The sequence below is a fragment of the Colias eurytheme genome, chromosome 20, assembly GCF_061535395.1.
Source record: "Colias eurytheme isolate Ceu_HAF_F1 chromosome 20, ilColEury1 Martin Lab GWU primary, whole genome shotgun sequence".
NCBI lineage: Eukaryota > Metazoa > Arthropoda > Insecta > Lepidoptera > Pieridae > Colias > Colias eurytheme.
The window spans coordinates 7,568,850-7,591,638 of NC_142999.1; the positions used below are offsets into that span (position 1 = coordinate 7,568,850).

At 32.7% G+C, this 22,789-nt stretch overlaps 1 protein-coding gene across 2 annotated transcripts in view; it reads right to left on the reverse strand.

Moving 5' to 3' along the window:
- LOC149899771 (fibroblast growth factor receptor homolog 1-like) overlaps nt 1-22,789 on the reverse strand; it is a 67,142-nt gene that overhangs the window by 30,950 nt on the left and 13,403 nt on the right. For both annotated transcript variants that reach the window (XM_090113862.1, XM_090113863.1), the window contains exon 2: nt 13,173-13,317. In XM_090113862.1, the coding sequence (XP_089969988.1) occupies nt 13,173-13,272 (100 nt within the window). In that variant the 5' untranslated portion in view covers nt 13,273-13,317. The remainder of the gene's footprint in view (nt 1-13,172; nt 13,318-22,789) is intronic.

A 22,789-nucleotide genomic window follows, 5' to 3' on the forward strand; every position in this document is an offset into this window, starting at 1 on the left:
CTCCATTTTATATTTACATATTTCGAGATTTTTAATACATATTTATCCGGGCCCTAGTGATGACATATAGCCTTCCTCGATAAATGGGTTATCTAACACCGTAACAATTTTTCGAATCGGACCCGTAGTTCCTGAGATAAGCGCATTCAAACAAACAAACAAACTCTTCGGCTTTATAATTAGTTTAGATTGAACAGAAAACCGCGTACATCCTCCTAGAAAAACATAATTCAGTATCAAACCATTAAAATCAGGATAATAGCCCATACTTTGTACCGTAACAAGGCATACAAACTTCGCAGAAAACCGCAGTAACACAAACACAACTATATATAGCGTTTAATAGCTGAAAGAAAACATTTAGCCACAAAGTAAATATGCCCTTGAGATGTGGGGTGGGTTCACTGAAATAGATTGAGTTTAATGCACGTACTATGGGTTATTGGGTATTTTTAGGTATGCAGAACTGTTAATCGGCTTTCTATAGATAACATTGTATAGTTCATGGTTAATTGATACTTTTTTTTATTGTTCTAGGTAGATGTAATATTCACGAACTATGAGTGGAATTAATTGTCTGAAAGGTTTTAGTCGAGTTTTCACTGCTGCTTTATTTAGATATTTTATATTAAAATACATATTTTAAAGGGAGTATAAAAAGTCTTTATGATTAGAATTGTTGATGTTTTGTGGGTCAGATAAATTTTAATTCCATACATTAAGTGTTTTTGCATAAAATATTTTTAAGTATCGTCACCAGATAGCCTTATTTAGAAGTAGTTCGACCCTTTTTTGCGTAAGCGGTTGACTTTTAAGATTCATAATTATATCGTCCTAAACAGATGGTTTAAATTATCTAGGTACCTAAGACCTAAATCGATTTCCAAGTAATTTTTGTCAATATTATTATGAGATAGGTATCTAATAATATAATGTGGCTGTTATCCTTATTTTAAGAACGTTTCTTTAAACGTGTCAGGTAAAAGATTTTTTTATAGAATTCAGACATACTAGGTAGTAGGTACCTACTTAAAATTATTTTTAAATAAACATACAGCTAAATATAATGCAACAATTTAAAGTTTTAAAAACTTCATGACCTTTCAAATTATTTTAAAATATCTTTACTACATGAGAAAGCATATCAATAATTTCAAAAATAAGTCGTCACGGGTATCGAATAATATTACAAACATTTAAGAAAGATGTCAGACAACCAATAAAAACACATCATTCGAAGCATCCGTAACCCTGAAGCATGCGTCTACGAGACGGCTAGACCACTTCAAATTTCTGGACAAACTCACTTTTTGTGGCCACTTCAATGACCTCCAACAACAGTTACCCACTGCAGACAGATAAAAAATATGCGGAACAATCAAAGTTATTATGCGATTATTTGCGCGTCACGGTGCACTATAATCCTTTTAAATTGCACCAAATTACAAATACCTGCAATACATTTTCAATCTTAAAATAAGGAACAAAAGTCTAAATTACCATAGCAAGAAGATTATAGGTTTTGCCGCGCGAAAATCGTAATAGATTTTGTAATATCTGTGGTTATGGTAGACGTCTGAACGTTTTATTGAATATTTTATTAGATAATGATATGCTTGATGAACTCTTGGACGAAGTTTTAAATTCTTAACCTATTCATTAAGTGGAGATTGAAGCATTTATTATTATTGTCAAATAAACAAGTAAATTATAATTATTGTAACATGGTCTTCAAGAAAAGAGTCAACGGGTAGCTTCAAGGGAAGCGCGCTCCATCTTTAGGCCACATCTCAGCTTACTACCAGGCGAGATCGTAGATAGCGCTTCTCTATCATACAGTAAAAAAAATGTTTTTCGTATTTGGATACATCTACAGCATCTAGAAAGCAAAAGCTGGTGGATCGCCTGATAGCGCTACCACCGCCTATGAACATTTGCAGAGACATTATGTTATTTGTAGGCAATAATATCCCGACTTATTTTGAATACATATTATAATACTTATGCAGTTTTGAAGGTCCAGGTAAGTATGGAAATACTTCTTCATGCCCTAATTTATTTTATCAACTCAATGAGATTATGATTATATTTTTTTTATCACCGACCTTTCTTAGATTCTATATTCTATATTGTATAACATTACTTATAAAAATCCTATAACAATCGTATTTTACAATGAACCGATAAATTAAACTTATACAGCTTCTGCTAGTAAGACTAGCGTGTAGAGGCGGAACGGTTGTTTTTATTGTAACTTGAGAAAGAAGTTATGTGATATGTTTGTCTGTTTGCTTTAAAAACAACGGTTCCGGATACAATATAAATGTTTCATTTTACTAGGAATCTTTAGGGATATACGCCGTTTTTGTATGTCTTGATGATAGGTGAAACTGATGGATTTTTCGACTAACTACGGTATGAAAATCTACGAGTTTATCTAAAATTGGATAAACAGAAATTATTATCACATTAAGAAATACCAAATCACGCAATAATTTTAACCAGTTATGTATTTTGTTATTATTTACACAAAAATGCTGCGACATAAAAAAAACCTCTGTAGTTTTGGTCTGTGTTGGTTTCTAATACGAGGACTTTTAAAAGCACGGAAAGTCAAAAGTTCACGTTAATGCTTTATTTTAACGTTTTTGTGCCAATTTTTGTGCAACTTGACGCCTCGGGTTTTTTAATGTAAATAAAGTTGACAAAAAAACGACAGGCTATAAATCTGTGCGCTAAATCAGGTTACAGAAATACATTGAGTGTATTTTGCATTTTAAATTTGATGCAAGTTTTGTAAGTACATATTTTGCTTAATATAATATGTTAAATTTTTATAATAGATTTACCAATTACAGTTTATTATAACCAAATACAACGTTTATTGGGAGTATTTGTATTTATATTACTTATTTGTTAAAATCAACTGAAAATAAAATTACTTACATTATTTATAATAATTCAGTGGTATGTAAAATTTTCGGTACCTATATGTACCGAAAATTTTATACCTATAGTAAAAACATTATCAAATAAATTAATTTTCACATCAAAACTAACCACACGACGCTATAAACAGATTAACTAAAAACATAGGTCCATTGCCTCCATATAAAACGTTCGAATAAACAACTGCATAGGATTGCTGTTCCATGCACACGTGTTCGTGAGAATATCGTGATATACAAACATCATGTTTCTTTGAAACGCCGCAACTGTATTGCAAAAACATTTTACTCTAGTGCTAACATAATGCATTTCAATTATTTTTCAAATGCAAAACACGAACCTTACATGTTATGCTTTCTCGCTGATGTTAAATGGATATCGGAAATAATGTGGCAGATTTAGAGAAAAACAGAAACGTAAATATACAGATGCATAAAGAAAAGATACCTGTTTAAGACATTAGTCACCAGAATTGTTATTCGTTACAATTTACAACAATAAAATTTATTCTCCATTAGACGTGAATCTTAAAACAAAATTAAGAATACCAACTAGGTATATGAATTAAGAACTTGCAAACAAGGCATAGTAGCAACCACATAATTAGGTAAACACTAAATTTAGCTAACCCCTACACTGACACTGAAATCAGTATCCAACAATTAGTCAGAAGCAGTTAATTAGGAGCGCAAATAAAACCGCCAATAAATCCGGACATGTGCGACTCATGCGACAAAACGAAACAAACCACCTTCGACATCTGGTCACCTGTGCCGAAAATACATCAAAATATGGTGGAATATTCCTAGAATAGCAACAGACTGTAAAATGAACTCGGAGACACCATGTGCCTGTAAGAATACCATGAAAGAAATGCTAACAGGCAAATTTCGACCACCTTACAATGACAATAGAGTTGATATTTGTATAGAATGATATTTGCTGAATAATTTATCATCTTCTTTGGCCAGCGTTGACATAGCTCGGCCCATTGCTAATGGTCTTTAGGTTACCCATTTAACGCGAGATGGAAAAGTTTTCGAGGAAATTTTTTGCCCTTTGATGATCTTACATTAAATCTAAGCTTGCAAAATTTAATTATTTATAATGTTTTTGACACGGCTGTCGACATTATTAAATAATTATGCATGCAATAGTATCTATGTCAGCCGTAGGTACTTACCATAGAACAAAATAGAAATAGTTTGCTCAGCTTGTAAATCATTCTATTCCAAAAACGTTATTCGTGTACAGAAATAAATCAACTTATTATTTACTTTTTAAAATTTCTAGGGCATGTAATAATAATAGGAAACCATTTTACGATAATTGCTAAATCGGGTTAACCAGATCTTCTTTTATTAATATCATTTTATTGTTCAAAAAATTTTAGGGCTACTACAGTCTCCAAAGCACTAGTAGGTCTAATACATTTGGCCTATCTTTACACACAACTATTCCCAACTCAATTCTAGTCATATTGTGGATGTTACCAGAACAGTTAATTTGAGGATATCCCTGTAGTCTCAAATAGCAACAAGTTTAATGAACTGAATCACGGCATAGCAAATATTTACCGCGGGCAGCTGCCCGTTGGACGTATATCAATGACATCGTCTTTGAACATTCTATGGAACTATGCAACTTATATTTTGATCTCGTTTTCTATTTTGTAGAAGCGCTATTTAAAAGTGTATGAAGGTTGAAAATCTATGGGACTGTTTTTTAAGCATTAAACAACAAAGGAAGACTACATCGAAAGTAACTTTTTCGGCATTGTTTTGATAAAAAGAAGCGAATGTATGGAAGTTATTTAAACAATATTCATAGGATAACAGCAGGCTGTAATTACAATCCTCATATTACTATTTTAAAAATTAATATTAACCAATAACCATATAAAAATGTTTAGGGTATCTCTTCAAAATAACATTACGCATAACTATTACCTACCTCAAAACACGAATGAAGCTAGGGAATGTGCACAATGCACATGAAAGCAGCCACGTCACATGAAATATGTTATGTTAAATATACGTCGCAATATTTTACCTATATTTGACGACTGCAAGCTCATTGCATTATCTGATGACGTTATAACTTCGCTCCGTTGAATTATAACTAGAATCTAAATGAGTAATGAAAGCCATACATCATTAGGTTATGTGAGAAAGGGAAGACAAAGATATTCTTCAGAATTGAAATATGTAAGTAAATTGGATGACGTCTATTTAGAGAATGTAACGATGGTTGTAGAATTTGGATGTGTTTAAGAAGAAAGTGAATGCAGGAATCATAAACGCACTTTGTAAGAACCTCTGTAATTGCTGATAGAGATAAGGTATTGACGAAAAAGTAGGTAAAGAATATCAAAGAGAAAACATAGGTAGAGAATATTAAAAAGAACGAAAAGAATTACGTGCCTATTTTTGTTATGTACTGATGATGTTAGTAAAAGAAAAAACATTATAAAATATTATAAGACAGTTCAGGTAAATTATTAATTTAATATCTGATCATATCGTGAAAAATTTACCCTTATTTCCTATACTTACTATTCAATTTGTCTTATTCCATATAATTTTGTGTAAAACGAACGTGCATTAAACAAATTATTGGCAGGTGCCTGAAAATGCAATGAGCAGCTGTTTTGAAATATGTCCGGATGATATTTAACACTGTTCTATTAATACGCAAATGTTTGCGCTTGCATATTTGTAGAAGCTTATCTTGCTTTAAAATATGGAATTATTAACATATTTAAGTATTATGAGGATAAAACTTATCATGTTAATAATAATTAGATAATTCAAAGTGTTTGAGATGTAAAAAAATAAAAATCAATATTAGATATAAGTGTGGTTGTGAAACATGACGTATTTTAGAACCAACCAACGCTATCTGCATGGTATGAACTATCTATATTTGAATAGGCCACAACAAAATAAGCTAATAGACTAATTCTCGTTAAAACTAAGTAAGTGAGAATTTAATTTCATTTTCTACAATACAAAATCAAGCCAGTTTCTTCGTGATCAGTCAAAATTATCTATAACGAATCAATATTTACCAAATAAACTTTACCCAGGTATTAATCATTAATATGACTTCGGAGTATTTTGTACTCGCAACATTAATCATCAACCAGGAGCCACATGACTGGACAATTTCAAGTATTTATTGCTTCTTCATACTATTACGAATGAATTATAATCTGTATTCCGATCCAGCCCATGATAACATTTGTCTTCTGAAGTCACAACTACCAAACAAGCTTTATTGACTAATCGCTTCTTTAATCTTGGTTTACATTTCAAAATATATGTTCACTTTGAAAGAAATTTACTGTTACATTAACATAATATAAGACGTATTTATTTCTTTAAAGTTTTGTAAAAATTGGTCATTGGTCGGGTCACTTTAACTGAATTTAATGACAAAGTTCTTATACTAAGAAAACTATTAATAGGCATTTTAAACAATGGAAGTATTGGCCTTTGAATATGTTACTATTCCACAACTTATTCCTCCTTTTTTTGTCTGCAGACTAGGAGATCCTAAAGCCATATACAAAGCTCAAAGAATGATCATTTTCACACAAAGCCATGAAAACCAAATTTACAACGATCAAGAGAACATATTGTACACTATGTTGTGTAAATCATGTTTCCCTGTTTGTATTTATATGTAAATGAGAGAAAATAATTCTAATTTATGGCATGCACAAGGGCATATACTAAATCGGGCGTGACTTGATGAATTTGTTTGAAAACAAACATCGATTTGAATTATGCGATCGGCTGGGCAATGCATCATATTCTTGTATAGAGGTTTGCTGTGAAAATTGTTTTTATTGTGGTTTTATTTACCATTCCGATAGGCTTTATTTAAAACTAGAGGTCCGCCCCGGCTTCGCCCGTGGTACATATTTCGCAATAAAAGGCCTATGTCCTTTCTCGGGTATCAAAATATCTCCATACCAAATTTCATGCAAATTGGTTCAGTAGTTTAGGCGTGATTGAGTAACAGACAGACAGACAGAGTTACTTTCGCATTTATAATATTAGTATGGATGCTTAATTTCATTGATAATACAAAGCAATTAAAATATATCTCATAAGTGATATTTTTCCATCTGTGAGTCAAATGTTGATCAATTTTTCGGTTAGCTGTCGGAAGGAAAATAAGTTGATTTCACATAAATATGCGTCACAAAAATTGTCTTCAATCAGGAAAGTTTAAACATTTTTCCAATAACCTTTACCTTTCACCAATGAAACATTGCATAATTGCAAAGAATATTCACCCACAAGTATTTAAAAATAACCTCCAAATTCCGTATTATTGCAAAATAGCCTAGATCAACTAGAAGTACGATGCCTAATAAATCTCCAGCTAGTTTACACGTGGTAACATGCGTAACATTGACCATCTACTCTATTTTCCTACCAGATATAAACTTTTTATTGTACAACTCTTATACTGAGCACGCCGAAGCTATTTATTTTTCTATCAGCTGTAAATTTTTTACGACCGTTTAAGTCCACCCTTATATACTCATCGCGGAATCTGTTTTTCTCATTTCACTAAGATTTTGATGCCCTATTACTAGAGTTTAACTGCGTGTTTCTTAGAATAACAATTAAGTGCGGTAGGGAAATTGGGTGTCAAAGGATTGGGTTGTAAAATGACATTAGTTTTACAACCATTCGTTTTTAAACAATGCAATAACAGTTATATGGTCGTAGGTGATTTAATGATGATTTTTATTGCGTGATTATGATTGGTGAATTTTAGTTTGAAAAAGAGGATTATCCTAATTTATATTGCCTTACAAAGTTCAATATATTTTATTCACGTACGTCAACATACTGGGATTATAGAGAATACTCCCACGTGTATAGAAAAAGTATTTTTAAACATATTGCTCCATCTAAATCACGTACCATGGATTTCTAATGAAAACTGAAAACGGATTAACATAACCATTAGAATTGAATAGCCATCATATCAACGGAAGTCGGTGTCCTTTATAGGGCCAGAGTGCATCCTATAGAATATATCTGGGATCGGTACGTAGTTTGCATGTGCAATATGTTGAGATCGTGATGATCCCATCGTGACGTCCTCCCCATCTGCTGGTTTGAGCGCGACTGATTTGTATTCTGCACGAGCGCGAGAACGCTGCGTTTTATGCGATGCGAGATGCACAAAGACACAGAAAGATGATCGATAGAATGGCAACAATATCTAGATAGGTGATACCTACTACCTAAAGAAACATGTATCAATGTTTTCAGATTGCTTATAAAATCATAGCGTGAAATATTATCAAAATTGATAATTCGATAGATTAGCTTAATTGAGTCGAAAAAGGAAACAAAATTATCGGCACGAAAGCTTACTTATAGTTATATATCATATTATAAGAAATAACAGGCGAGGCCGGTTTAAATATTAGTTTGAATGTAATAAGAATGTACTGCGATTCTTCACAGCTACCTAATTGATGTAGGTAGTTGATAACAAAACGCAGCAAGTCAACGACTATTAGCAATGTGAAGGTAGTTGGGTCTAACGTCCGCGTCGTATAGACAACGGTGACAACTATATTGACAACTACTCATCCACAAAAATATTAAATCAAAAGTTAAATCTAACAATATAGATTCGAGTTTAATAATAAGAATATGCAATAACAATATAAACAATCAGTGTTTAATGCAACAAATATATTCAAATGTCTATGTAAATAAAATGATTACCTGAACGCTCGTGTACAACAAGCTTATAGCTTACAAATGTTCTATGAATATTACCCAATGTCATGTAAATTATAGCTTACCTTAACATCCTATTATAGAGACGTTACCATAATCATAATATCATAGGATATTGTGAGACAGTCTTGAATAAGAATTACCACTAAATCCAAAGCCATGAACAAATAATAGTAAAGCTTCGATAGCCGGATAGAAAATATCATGGAAATAATTTAATGGATATATGTATTATGTAGTGTTTGGCAGTTGATATATATTTTTTCACTTCTTGTTTGTTAAGATTTGGCTTATAATATAAGTGATTAGTTTACTTGGTGGTCTCATGTTTATATAAATATTTGCTATGTTTTCGAATCTCGTGTCCTTCTAATTTGTCAGAATAAATATGTGTAACATATTGCTGTATTTATCAAGATATTTTGTTCCATTTTTTAGTTGTCTTATTTTGCAGTGATTGTACCTAGAAACTAGGTGTCCAACTAATTCTGCCCACAACAAGTTAATGGTCGCGAATAGCTGTGATTTATTAACTACCTCAATTGGCCGGTTGTGTAGAATCACAGTACGTTTTTATTGCGTTCATCCTTTTTTCAACCGACTTCAGAAAAGGAGGATAATTCAAATTTATTTTTTGAGTTTGTTACCCCAGAACTTCCGACTGAGTGAACGGATTATAATTAATTATTTTATTTAAAAGCTGGCTCACATTTTTGGTTCAGTTTTTTGTTAAAAAATAATTCTAGTCCCTTTGTTCGCAGCAATATATAATGGTTATATAAGAGGAAAGATTTAAAGATAGCGAATCTAAATGTTATTTCTAGCACTGGCGAATTAATAACACCTGTTTTGTATCTTATGCCTCGCTTTTCTGTGAATAGTAAACAACGTAATCTTTCTTCTTAGTTCGTAATATAAATTTCTTATAAACGAATAAGGATAGTCAAAAATATTTTAAATCTTATAGGCTACCTACCTATAGTTATGCTTGTTTTTTGGACAAAAGGGAAGCGCTTGATATGGCCTAAGATGGAGCGCGCTTCCCTTTACAAACCTTACAAATTTTAACGATAATCTGCCATTATGCTTGGCGTTTGTGGACTATGAAAAAGCCTTTGATTCGATCGAGACTTGGGCCGTATTGAGGTCTCTTCAGCGTTGCCGCATTGACTATCGGTATATCGAAGTGTTGAGAAGCTTGTATGAAAACGCCACTATGTCAGTCCGGGTTCAGGAGCATTGCACAAAGGCAATTCCTCTGCAGCGCGGGGTCAGACAAGGAGATGTAATTTCTCCGAAACTGTTTACCGCTGCTTTGGAAGACGTCTTCAAGCTCCTGGATTGGCAAGGATTTGGCATCAATGTTAATGGCGAGTACATCACTCACCTTCGATTTGCGGACGATATCGTGGTCATGGCAGAATCCCTGGAAGACCTCAATACAATGCTCGGTGACCTCTACAGAGTTTCACAACAAGTGGGCCTTAGCATGAACATGGACAAGACGAAAATCATGTCAAATGTCCATGTTGTGCCCACTCCGGTATCAGTTGGAAACTCTATTCTCGAAATTGTTGACGAATACGTTTACCTGGGACAAACCGTCCAATTAGGTAAGTCCAATTTCGGGAAAGAGGTCAATCGTCGAATCCGACTCGGCTGGGCAGCGTTCGGGAAACTACGCAACATCTTTTCGTCCAAAATCCCTCAGTGCCTGAAGACGAAAGTCTTCGAGCAGTGTGTGTTACCAGTGTTGACATACGGATCTGAGACGTGGTCCCTAACCGCGGGTATTGTGCACAAACTCCGCGTCGCTCAACGAGCTATGGAAAGGGCTATGCTCGGGGTTTCTTTGCGTGATCGAATCAGAAATGAGGAGATCCGCAAAAGAACTAAAGTCACCGACATAGCCCACCGTATTAGTACGTTGAAGTGGCGTTGGGCCGGGCATATAGCCCGCAGAACCGATGGCCGTTGGGGCAAAAAGGTTCTCGAATGGCGACCACGTACAGGACGTCGCAGTGTGGGACGGCCTTCAACGAGGTGGACAGACGACCTGATCAAAGTGGCGGGGAGCCGCTGGAGTCAGGCCGCTGGTGATCGGTCGTTATGGAAATCTTTGGGGGAGGCCTATGTCCTGCAGTGGACGTCTTAAAAGGCTGGAACGAACGAACGAACACCACACTATATATGTTTCTCTCTCTAAATTCTTATCACAAGATGTTTACCAAGTACCCACATACATATTGACAAATTCGCAAAAACCAACGCTTATCAGATCATATTTGTTTAGGGTCGAATCGAGATGACTCGCACATTGCCATCACTGCAAATGTTTACCGACTTTCGATAAAGAGTATTTGTTGAGCTCTCGTTAATGTCACAGAATCGTAAAACGAAAATAAGTTAATGCCACACAACTTGCGGGGGATCTTGAAATAGCATATTATGAGTAAGGAATATAGTTTATTTTATTTAGGGGTTTTTGTTTTTAAAAAATATTGTTTGTAGATGGCATGATTTTTTTGTAAGATACCAACACCATCGAACCATCTATCAGTCGATAGTGACGACAGACGGATAATCAATGTTACTGATTTATTGGTATAAGCGATAATAATTTCGGTGGAGACAATCTCGCGAGAAATAAAAAACAAATATCTTCATATCGCATAATACCGATCTGTGACCACATCTATACTAATATTATAGAGCTGAAGAGTTTTTTTGTTTGTTTGAAGGCACGAATCTCAAGAACTACTGGTCCGATTTGAAAAATTCTTTCGTTGTTGGATAGCCCATTTATCGAGGAAGGCTATAGGCTATATATCATCACGCTAAGATCAGCAGAAGCGCAGCCACGCGGGTGAAACCGCGGAGAACAGCTAGTAGGTATATTATAAATTTTATCGTTTGTTAATTTATATTACATTTTATACAAATCCATACTAATATTATAAATGCGAAAGTAACTCTGTCTGCCTGTCTGTTACTCAATCACGCCTTAACTACTGAACCAATTTGCATGAAATTTGGTATGGAGATATGTATTTTGATATCCGAGAAAGGACATAGGCTACTTTTTATCCCGGATATCCCACGGGAACTATGCGGGTTTTTCTTTGACTGCGCGGGCGAAGCCGGGGGCGGAAAGCTAGTAATAAATAATTATCATGAATATGTATCTAAAAGCCTTTCATGTACACTAATAGCCATAATAATCCACATCTACGTAAATTACTTGTAATAAGTTCATTTACATAAACCGAGCTGATTGGACCAAGCAATGTAAATTATAAATATGACGTCCGGTAACGACCAATGAGAATAGACCCCCACCCTTCCGATCAAAGCGAAGGATATGTACGTCGTGAAGGAAAACTAAAGGCCACGTTAGATTGGTCATTTATATAATTGTCTATGCATCCGGACCCTAATGAGGACCAAATGAGAGGGTGATGCGACAATCGATTGCGCCCGTGACGTAATTACATTTTCCGCTGTGAGATTTTTGTTTATGGCCATTATTATTTGAATTTCGAATTTGATTTTTTTTCGAACGCTATGACGAAAAAAGTTTATGAACATTATTTGAATATTTAGTCTGTGATAGAACATTTTTGAATATAGAATTGATGAAGACTAAATAATGTTTGTTTTAATTGTAGCTATGTTTCAATTTAACTGTCATGATTCGGTCGAAAAACTCTATCCACGGCAACGGAGTAAAGAAAGTTGCATTTTGCATACAATCGCATTTGCATAAATATTATTATGCAATATTTTCATACGGCAACTCAGGGTACAATCAAATACAATCAAACACACGTATGGCACCTTTTCCAATGCCAAAAAATCATCGTTCAAAAATGGATTTTGACATTTGTATGCAGATCGTAACGTTTAACTTTAAATTCTTTGCGTGACTTTAAATTTTTGTTAATATATCAAAGACGGATGTTAGAAGAATATTTAATTCACCCAATTGATATTGTTAATGTTAATAAAAATTCAATGAGTGTTTTGGTCCATTGTTAGCGTTGTTTTTTGGTTTTACTAGTGATTTTTAAAAATGGCGACCAGATCTTTTTGTATGATTTAGCACTTCCTAACAATAACGTCTATATCCGGTTATTATCGTTGATGCATGTTTAATAACTGCTGTATATGAATACTGATGAGTTTTTGGAAAAATTTCAACCGCAATTACTGTAAAATTATTGTATTGTTTCGTTATGACAGCATGTTTAAATTTAACTTTACATTTATTTTTATTATTACCCCTATACTGGAATTGAACACCACTTAGGGTTAAAACATCACTAATTTTTAAAACATTAAACTTCAGAAAGTTAATTCTAACTACGAAAAATCATAGTTCTTTAAACTATACAAAATATAAAATAAAATTTATAGAAACATGCAAATGCTTTTTAAACTTACCCAAAACGATGTCCCTGGCTGAAACGCAAGCCAAAATCGCAAACGTCAAAGTGACAGCAATAGGCAGTTCGCGCCAAAACGCAATGGCGGCGCGCTTCATGTTTCACTCAGAAGCTCAACTCGTCTTGTTGGGATCCATTAGCCTCTGAAACAATGAAACACGCTATTTGAACCCTTTTTGTCCTCATACACATACCCGCTTTGTGAGCAGTTATTTCTGTAGAAATTCATAGAATATTTGCGCCGTAGTTTAGATCGTCTGCGATGTAAAAAGACAATTGTGCTTAAATAATTGTTCAAATTCTTGTAGTATTTCATTCTTACCTAAAATCCTGGATTTACTTCAACTCTGAAGCTATAATTAGTTGTAACTTGTATCCTTGGAATAATTAGTTTCTAAATTGAGTGCTGCAAATGAACGTAGACAATAAGTCATAGGTATGTTGTTAGCTACTAAGAAATATGTTTTGCAACAATGTTACCAACCATCTGGTGAAAGTCCAAAAATAGACCTACTTACCCAGGCAATAAAATTCAAAACGTAACGGACATAAAACAGTAAGCACTGATATACGGGGTGCGTGAAATGCAATAACCGTCAAAACGCAATCCCTTTATTTCTGGCTTGAGGTACATAATTTACTGGTAAATCTTCAAGTTCTTCCTTTACGCATATGAAGTGCATAAGCGTTAAGCAATTTATCGATATTTCCTTTCCTAATTCCATCGTCGATAAATCTGATCTCACCTTATAAGCTAACGTAACTAGAAAGTTCGTGTACTTATTCCTTTTCCACTATCCAATTTATGAAAGTAGTAGAAACAGAAGCGTAAAGTCAGATTAGCAACATTAACAAAAGCGATGATCCAATAAAACGTAGGTATTACGATAATAGTACCAGAATAACCAGAGATTCCTGAACTTCTAAATGTTCCATCAACGATCGACTAAATCCAGCGAGCAGTTAAAAAACTGTTATTTAAAGTATTTATTTTTAATGATGACCACAACACATTTTGATTCCGCATTCTATTCACGTGATTTTGACTTAAAACTCATCTGATTAAGATATAAAATTGCGTGCATCATTAAATGGGACAGATTCAAAAGTACGTGACGTTGTGAGGAAATTTTTAATGCATTTTCTGCATTCGGATAATTTTAAATATAATCTCTGGTCCGGAGTTCATTGGCACCGTATAAAATTAAGCATTAAATAAACAAAGTATAAAATAACGCTGCATTTGATACAGTGACATACAAGGGGTTGATTAAATAATGTAGTTTGGATTAGTCACAGCACGTGTGGCGTGTTGAAGGTTTTACAGTAAAAAGTATGTAATTAGATATACCCTTTGGATTGATTTATCTAACGTTGGTCTAATTCAAATAATATATTTACCTTTTTTCATATTCTTTTCGTATAATTTTGTAATTTCAAGAAAATATTACTTTAAATCAGAGGAAAATTAATCTTAACTGCGTAGCTTTTCTTCTAAAGCCAAGATACATTCACTCCTCAGGTATTTCGCTCGTATCTTTTTTATATTGTTATAAAAACACTATAAACACATATCTAATGAAATGCAATTAACTATAATATTTTCTTCCATAATAGCGTTAGTTTGAAATAACCGTTGCTAAAAGCATATTATCTATTATAGAAGATAGTGATTCTCATCGTCATGATGAAGTAACAGTACCAAAGCTTTGATACTTGAAGTTTAAAATCTGTTCAATGTTACAGTTCACACGTGCCGTAAAATCATATATCATAGCGAGGAAGGGTTACCATTTAAATATGGCCCAGGAATTTGAGGGTAACATTGCTTTTTTATTGTTTTACCCTCGAATGAAAATAGAACTTTCAACGATTCGTTTTCAGTTGATTTATTTTCGTGCCGTGTTTTATAATATGTGGTATAAATAAATGAAGTGTAAATAATTGGGTACAAGGGCGGTGATAGCCCTTTATTAATAGAGAAATATATTGTGTTCGAAATATTCTGTGGGTGAAAGGTTAAAAGCTAATTCGATTAGTACTTACATCTGTGAACTTTAGCGCGTTTTAGTAGTATAGAAATGTGATAGAAAGAGGAATTTTATATATTTTTCGCATAATTTTTCCTTTTTAATTATTGCACATGCTTCCAAAATGATCATTTTATGAAATATTCGACTTGACTGTTAAAGTTGTTACAAGAATAAAGTCGAGAAAATTTCGAACCTTTTTTCCCAAAATTTGAGAGACTAAAAACCGCCAAGTAAAATCAAGTTTAGTTTCTCTACTCACTGAAAAATCCTCAAAGCTTTTTTATCAACTCCTGTTCGTTTATTGGTTTTTATTGTATGCATAACGCAGAACATTGGTGCAAGTAAAATAAACAATTATATAACAAAGTAGTTGTTCCGACGCGCCGCCAGATGGCGGGCGTGGCTGTTTTTATTTTAATATTCCTGAGCTGTTCCTCGTAGAGGGTGTTTGAAGTTCTCATTTTAATTATAAATTAATTTAATTTAATTATTTCATAGTCTGTGATGATGTGAATGTACTGTGTGAGGAGTAGGTTACAGAAGTCATTATTATATGTCTACCAATTATTATAACATTGGAAAATGCAATTTAAATTTATCTCTTCATTTTTATTTAGTTATCAAATTTCTATTAATTTAATGGAGTTGGAAGGAATTTGATACGAGAAATACCAATTGATTCATATTACATACATATTTAAATGTTGCTAAAAGCTGGTAGCTACGCTGAAACAGGCCGCACAAAAAACTATTTTCTAAGTAAAGATACAAGGTTACAAGAACAACTAAGTAACATAATAAATTATAGGCATTTGCACTTATGTCACACGTTGAATGTACTTTTGTGGTCGCAATGAATTATTTATAATTTATTTTTCTCAATAATATATTATTACAAAACCACAAACCGCTAAAACCTCAATTACACCTTTTATACCTTTTGATTGATAAAAATGTCATCACATTGCTCGTTTTAATACCTTGTAGTATTTGGAATACTAATAACGTATGTAAATAATCTTCTTATATATAAAAATGAATCGCAAAATGTGTTGGTAAGCGCATAACTCGAGAACGGCTGAACCGATTTCGATAATTCTTTTTTTATTATATTCCTTGAAGTACGAGAATGGTTCTTATGTATCTACATATTTTATCGTTTTATCTAAAACGTAAACATGTACCACGGGCGAAGCCGGGGCGGACCGCTAGTAAGTTATACAATTGAAGAGGTGTAGTAATTCTTATTGCGGTTTGCTATTAGCCTTATTATATTTTTTATCGCAATTAATGTGCAATTTTGTATGTAACAACTTTGCTTACTAAGATGTGTGTTATGCACCCATTGTTCTAAGCTTATTTCTATCTAAAACAAATCTATATTATGACAAAGAAATCGACATTATTTCATTTTAAACCTATCCAAATATCAAATTAACGCCAATTGACAAAAATTTGGACATTGGCGAAGTCCCATTTTATTGGGTGGAGCCATTAATTAAGAGAAGAAGAAAAATTTAAAATGTATTATTCTTAACTTGCGTTTAATTTTGCACAACATAAACTGCCACATCCAAACGCACAAAACACGCGTTCATTTATAAACCAACTCGCCAATTAAACTGTAGCCAGTAACTAGCGCAAGTCGTAGCGGAGTCAACATCCTGTGCAATGAACACGTGCTGTAAACTTCCTGCACACCTTTTTGTTTGACGAAAAAACGTTTGTATTTGTATTTTGGATGCGGCAGTTTTAGTTTTTAATGCTAGTGGATAAAATGCGCGCGAATTGGGATGCGTTGTTTATTTTAATATCAAACTTTTTAAATTATTTATTACAACGTTTGGATAGTAGACTTATTATAGGATTTATAAAGTTATGTTTAAGAGATATTTGTTCGAGGAAGAACGGGATGTAGTCTGTAGATACAACATCTTACATCTTAATATACAATACTTAGGTACATCTTAAAAATAAATAGAAAAAAGTTCAAAGGCGAAGAAGAAGTTCAGGTGTTAGGTATATCCAAAATATTTTAAATTCTTTGTTATTATTCAATCCATACAAATAAATTAAATATGTTAAATATCACATCTTGATTGTTTATTTATCATTAATATTATCTCCAATGGATTTTCTCCGTTATAATTTAAAGCAAGTTAAATTCAAAATGCATACAGCAAAACTAAAAATAATATCAAAACAAGAAACTGCATTGAGCTTGCGATTCGCCCTTGACCGTAAATTCTTATCTCTTGAGAATAAACAATGCGTATATTATCTCGAAAACACGCATTCATGTTTGCATTGATATATTGATGTTACAGCTTTAACGAGAAACTGTCAACTTGTATAAAAACTTAACATATTTATTTTATAAGAATTGTACCTATGCATTTTTTTGAAGTGAAACTTCTTTAGGCGCGTTGAGAGTAAAATTTGTTATTTAAACTAGTTAAAAAACAGTTTAAAAAAGTTCTGTCTTGGACGTCCGTGTGTCTGTATGTGCGGATCCTTTTTCTTGTTAACACGATAGCGACCGAAATACTTTACTAATCGAGTCTTTTTTTTTCTCTTACGCTTGAGTATGCTCAGGAATAGAACCCTTTCATTTTTCAGGGTCTGATTCGATGTGGTTTAATTGTTATTAAATAAACAAAAATAATAAATAATAAATATTTATTAAAAAAAAATTATGAGGCGTGCACTTTTGGATTTTCCAAATTATTTAAGTAATATGAATATCGATCAAACTCATTCGAGAAACATTATTCGTAACAGTAGCTGCCTATTGCAAACAAAATTATACTATTCATATTTAAAATAACCCCAAATCCCAAATGGAAGTAACATATTTACTAACTTCTAATTTAATATATGGGTACACTCAACACTGATTTACCCACAACAAACCGCATAAATAAATTACTCTTTTTTCACATGTATCGACAATACCCACGCACAACACTAACCATTAATCTATAATTGACATCGGGACAGACCAATTGATTTATTTATATTTAAGAAGGGTTGTACTTCAATAAAGTGCTTGTGTTTTTGAGTGCTACACATTGCTACTTGACGATAACTTTGAACTTAGTGTACCATTTAGATTGTTGTAGATAATGAGTTGTTTGTTTTTTTTTTGAAGTGAAACTTCTTAAAGCGCGTTGAGAATGAAATTTCAAGGTCGCGTCATGGCAATACCGTCACGTCATGGAATTAGGCGACGATTTTGATATCTATGAATCTAGACAAAGAAGTTTCATTTCTGACAAGTGTGCTCCGCACACACGCCCTTATTTACTAACATCTTGAATTGTTGAGTAGGTATTTTGAAGAAAAGATAAATATAGGTACGTAGGCACCCAGTAGCATAATTAGTATTATGCTTATTAGTAGTATATTTAGTAGTATATTATGTAGTCATAATTCAAACTGCGAGTCATTCATCGATAAATGGCTAGGAAGCTCCGATAAATCGAAATCAGATTATCGTTAGAAATACAAAATATTTTACTTCATATTATTTGCCAACCGTGTCTTATACAAGAAACGTAGTTTAAATTCTAGAACGTTTTATAAACACTAAAATAAACAAATCCGTGACGTTTTAAACATTTTAAACTTCCATTCAAACAATAGTTTTCCAAGAAATTGCCCAGCAGATACATCTTGTTCATCTAATTCGTCCAAATTGTCTTCACAACAGAATCAATAAGGAGCATGTGAATAATTCAGTTTCCAAAGAAATTAATGGATATCTTAGTAAATGTTATTTATCCGTACGTAGAAACATTTACGTCTAAATATAAAACATTCTTTGGAATTACTCAGTATTCACATGCTGTAGAGGAATTGTAAATCGAATGCATATATCAGATGACTGATAAGTAAGATTAGTAGTTATTTACATAGCCTGAGATTGTTTTTGACCCGCGGTTTCTTCTGCATTGAACATAAAACAGAACATTTATCAACAAAAAAAACTATGACTCTAATCTTCATTATGTAGCTTTGCGTGTGAAATACGTGTGATCTTGAGTTTATCCGAGGTAAAATATTATAAGGTCTATTATAAGACAGTCATGTAAACAAAATATTTTCATCTAAAAGATCAACGATATGCGTGACGATAGACGTGGTAAGATCACCCTAAAATACTCACGATAAAGCGACTTTCCTACTGCGTAATTTTTATAATACATTTAAATATATATTATAAGTACCTATACCTAATATAAAATATAGATACATATCGATATCACACAATATCACGGAAAACCAGAACATACATTACCGTCACATTAAAACTACGTCGCATTATCTTCATCTAATTTTATGTACGCGGTCAAATCTTGGACGCAATACGCTATTTTCGTATTGTATATATGGTGCTTCGTTTACATCGTTTAGTAGCTAAGTAATGCTGTTACTAACTGTATTCATCTGAAGCGGATTTGTTTATGATTATATTACATATGTAATTTGTAAAATTGTAAATCTGACATGATTAAAAAGAGCAACTATGGAGTTTCTTGCCGATTCTTCTCCGTAGATACTGCTTTCCGAATCGGTGGTAAATGTTAAAAATATGTACTTTCAAAAGTGCTTCTAGAAGAAGTCTAATTGAATAAATAAATGTTTAAGTTTGAGTTTTGAGTTTGAGTTTGATTTGATAATGTAAAGAACATTACTAAATGGGATACATATTCCAATTATACCATTTAATTGGATCATATTTTGAATACCTACTTTAGATTCCATAATACATTTGAGCGACTCAATTTTAATGTCATATAGTCCGGATTTCTCCTTTTACTCTGGGTAAAAGGAGAAATTACGCTGTAGGTACTAATTTAATTCAAATCTTCAGGGTAATCAAAATAAACACTTTAAAAAATTATATCTCCAAAATTGCAGAATTAAATTTTGCGGTCATTCAACCTTTTGCTAAATCAACTGAATAATTATGTATAATTACTCCACCCAGGAGTATTTTGAACTATTAGGTGTTTTAGTGACTAACACTGTAGCAAGTAACTCGCATAAACAAACGAACGAACTGCTGTTTTCAATCTGTTCATGGGATCTGCAAAATCGTAGCCCAAATAATACTGCCGAGTTATGACCTGATAATAGCCCTGTATATATTTAGTTTTTCACTAAACACTTAGTAAATTCAAGTTTACTATGCTGTCTTAATTTTTCACTGTTTTCTAATTATGACTTTTAAAACTATGTATTTTGATCAGTTTCAAAAATAACTTTTACGATATTGTTTCTATTTATTGCATCGATTTACATCTAACATCTACTGTCATGTCCAACATCATTGAAACTACACCAACCAAAAATATCATCAAAATCGGTCCAGTATCAAATGCAACCCTCGCTAATATACAATGCTATTTCTGTAAGCGGTACACAATAACAAAGAGCTTTACAAATTGACCGTTTAACTTGCTTTCAATTACAACTAAGTATTATCTAAAATATTCGCTATAGACCCCCATTTCCCACAAACACATAAATACACATTTAATTCTCCATTGAAACCCCATAAAATCATTGTAACAAAAAACTTCCGTACACGTTTATACAAAACTATAGAAATACTCCCCCATACGTAAAGTTAATAATTTTTAAATCAACGCTAAATTTACTAGTGATGTTCGAAATAATATTAAATATCGACTATATGTAACAATATAATCTGGTTTACACCGGCGATGATTCACATAACCTTGTTTTATTTAAGGTTTGTAAATGTTTGTTTTTTCGTGTAAATAACGTGATGTACTTACGATGGATTTCTTGGGAACTAATACGAAATAGTTTATGATTTTTTTACATGTTTGTAACATGGTGGTAAAAGAAAATCATTTTTCCGTTTTTGTGTCGAATACTGATTCTCTGGTTTGTGTTTTTGTGTGTTCTCATTTTTATGAACTACATATCATCATAAGTACCTAATCTTTTATGAAAACAATCTATAGATAATCTGTAGATATATCTACAAAGTTTTTTTCTTATTCAAATAAAATAATTAAATAAATCGCACACAGTCTCAATTGACTGTGTGCGATTTATTCGATCTGACACATAAAACAATCACATAAATATCGATAAACGTCCCCGCTATCGACAAGTGGACATCACTAGTGACCCGCGGCGAATATTTATTCAATTGTAGTGCCCGTTACGAGCTACGAGGTGCTACGTGATGTGAATTGGCTTTGCAAATTGATAACAATTTTGCGAAATACAGTAGTTCGGTAGCAGAGCCAAACATTTGATGATAAAATCGTAGGAGGTACTAGGGCTGTACGTTATATCGGTAACATGTAACTGTATTAAAGGAATTGTTTATAAAACATTGTGTCATACTTTAATAAGTTAAATTTATATTATGCAAATTGTAATAATATTTATAGCAAGGATAATAACTCAAGGAAAATCATATTATTACCAGCCAAAATTTACTTTTTAGATTGGAAAACATAATCAAATTTAATCGACTAAAACTGCCATTTCAGTCATCTTTTTACTACCATAAAAAACCTTTTTCATTCCATAAAACATACACACGCGGCAATTATTTCAACACCTCAAGACTAATGAATGCGCACAAAATTAGCTTGTGTCGACTTAATTACGAATTAAATGTGTTTATTTAACCGTTATTCTGTCCACACTGACATAAATTGTGCGTAATTTGTCTGTCAGACATAAATGTACACAAATAATAATAATATACACATCCCGATATGGTATACCTATTTAATCTGTGAAAAAATTTGCTAGTTTGATATGACTTTTAATCCGATCAAAAGAGGCCAAATAGACAATCTGATATCTTTGGACGAATTCTATTTAATCTGTGATTGTAATTACACCCGGAAAAATAGCCCGTGCATAATATGCATAATATTATAAAAACTAACTTTCAGTTAAATCTGGATGTGTCGTTACTTATGAATATTAATTGAATATTTTCCCATATATCCAAATAAAGTGTGGAAAAATCATAGAGATAGTATGTACGTAGTACATATTAGGGAGCGTCCATAAATTACGTGAGGTGTTTTTGTCCATTTTTGACCCTCCCTCCCCCTCTGGTGAGATATCATGAGATTTTATTGAACCCCCTCCCCCATCTCACGTGAGATTTTTCAAAATGTGGGTTTCTTATGTTTATTTGTCATTGTAAAAAGAAAAAAAATTGCTTCGTGCTTTTGTTTACGATTAGTTAAAAATAGTTATTAATATGTATTGCTGAAAGTTATGAAAAAGTGTTATAACAAGGTAACAATAGAATATCCGTAACATTAAAATCTTAAGCATGTTATTTGGATTAAATGGACCAAAAGAGTATAATTTGTTTTGTTTCAATTAAAAAAAAATTGCGTGATATTTGCCGACACCCCCCCTCTCCCCAACGTAAGGTTAGATGAGATTTTACTCGACCCCTTCCCCCCCTAAAACAACTCACGTAATTTATGGACACCCCCTTATCTCGATGGGAAAAATAAAGTTTTTTAGTCAATATAGTTTACCTATGTCATAAAGATCATCTCCG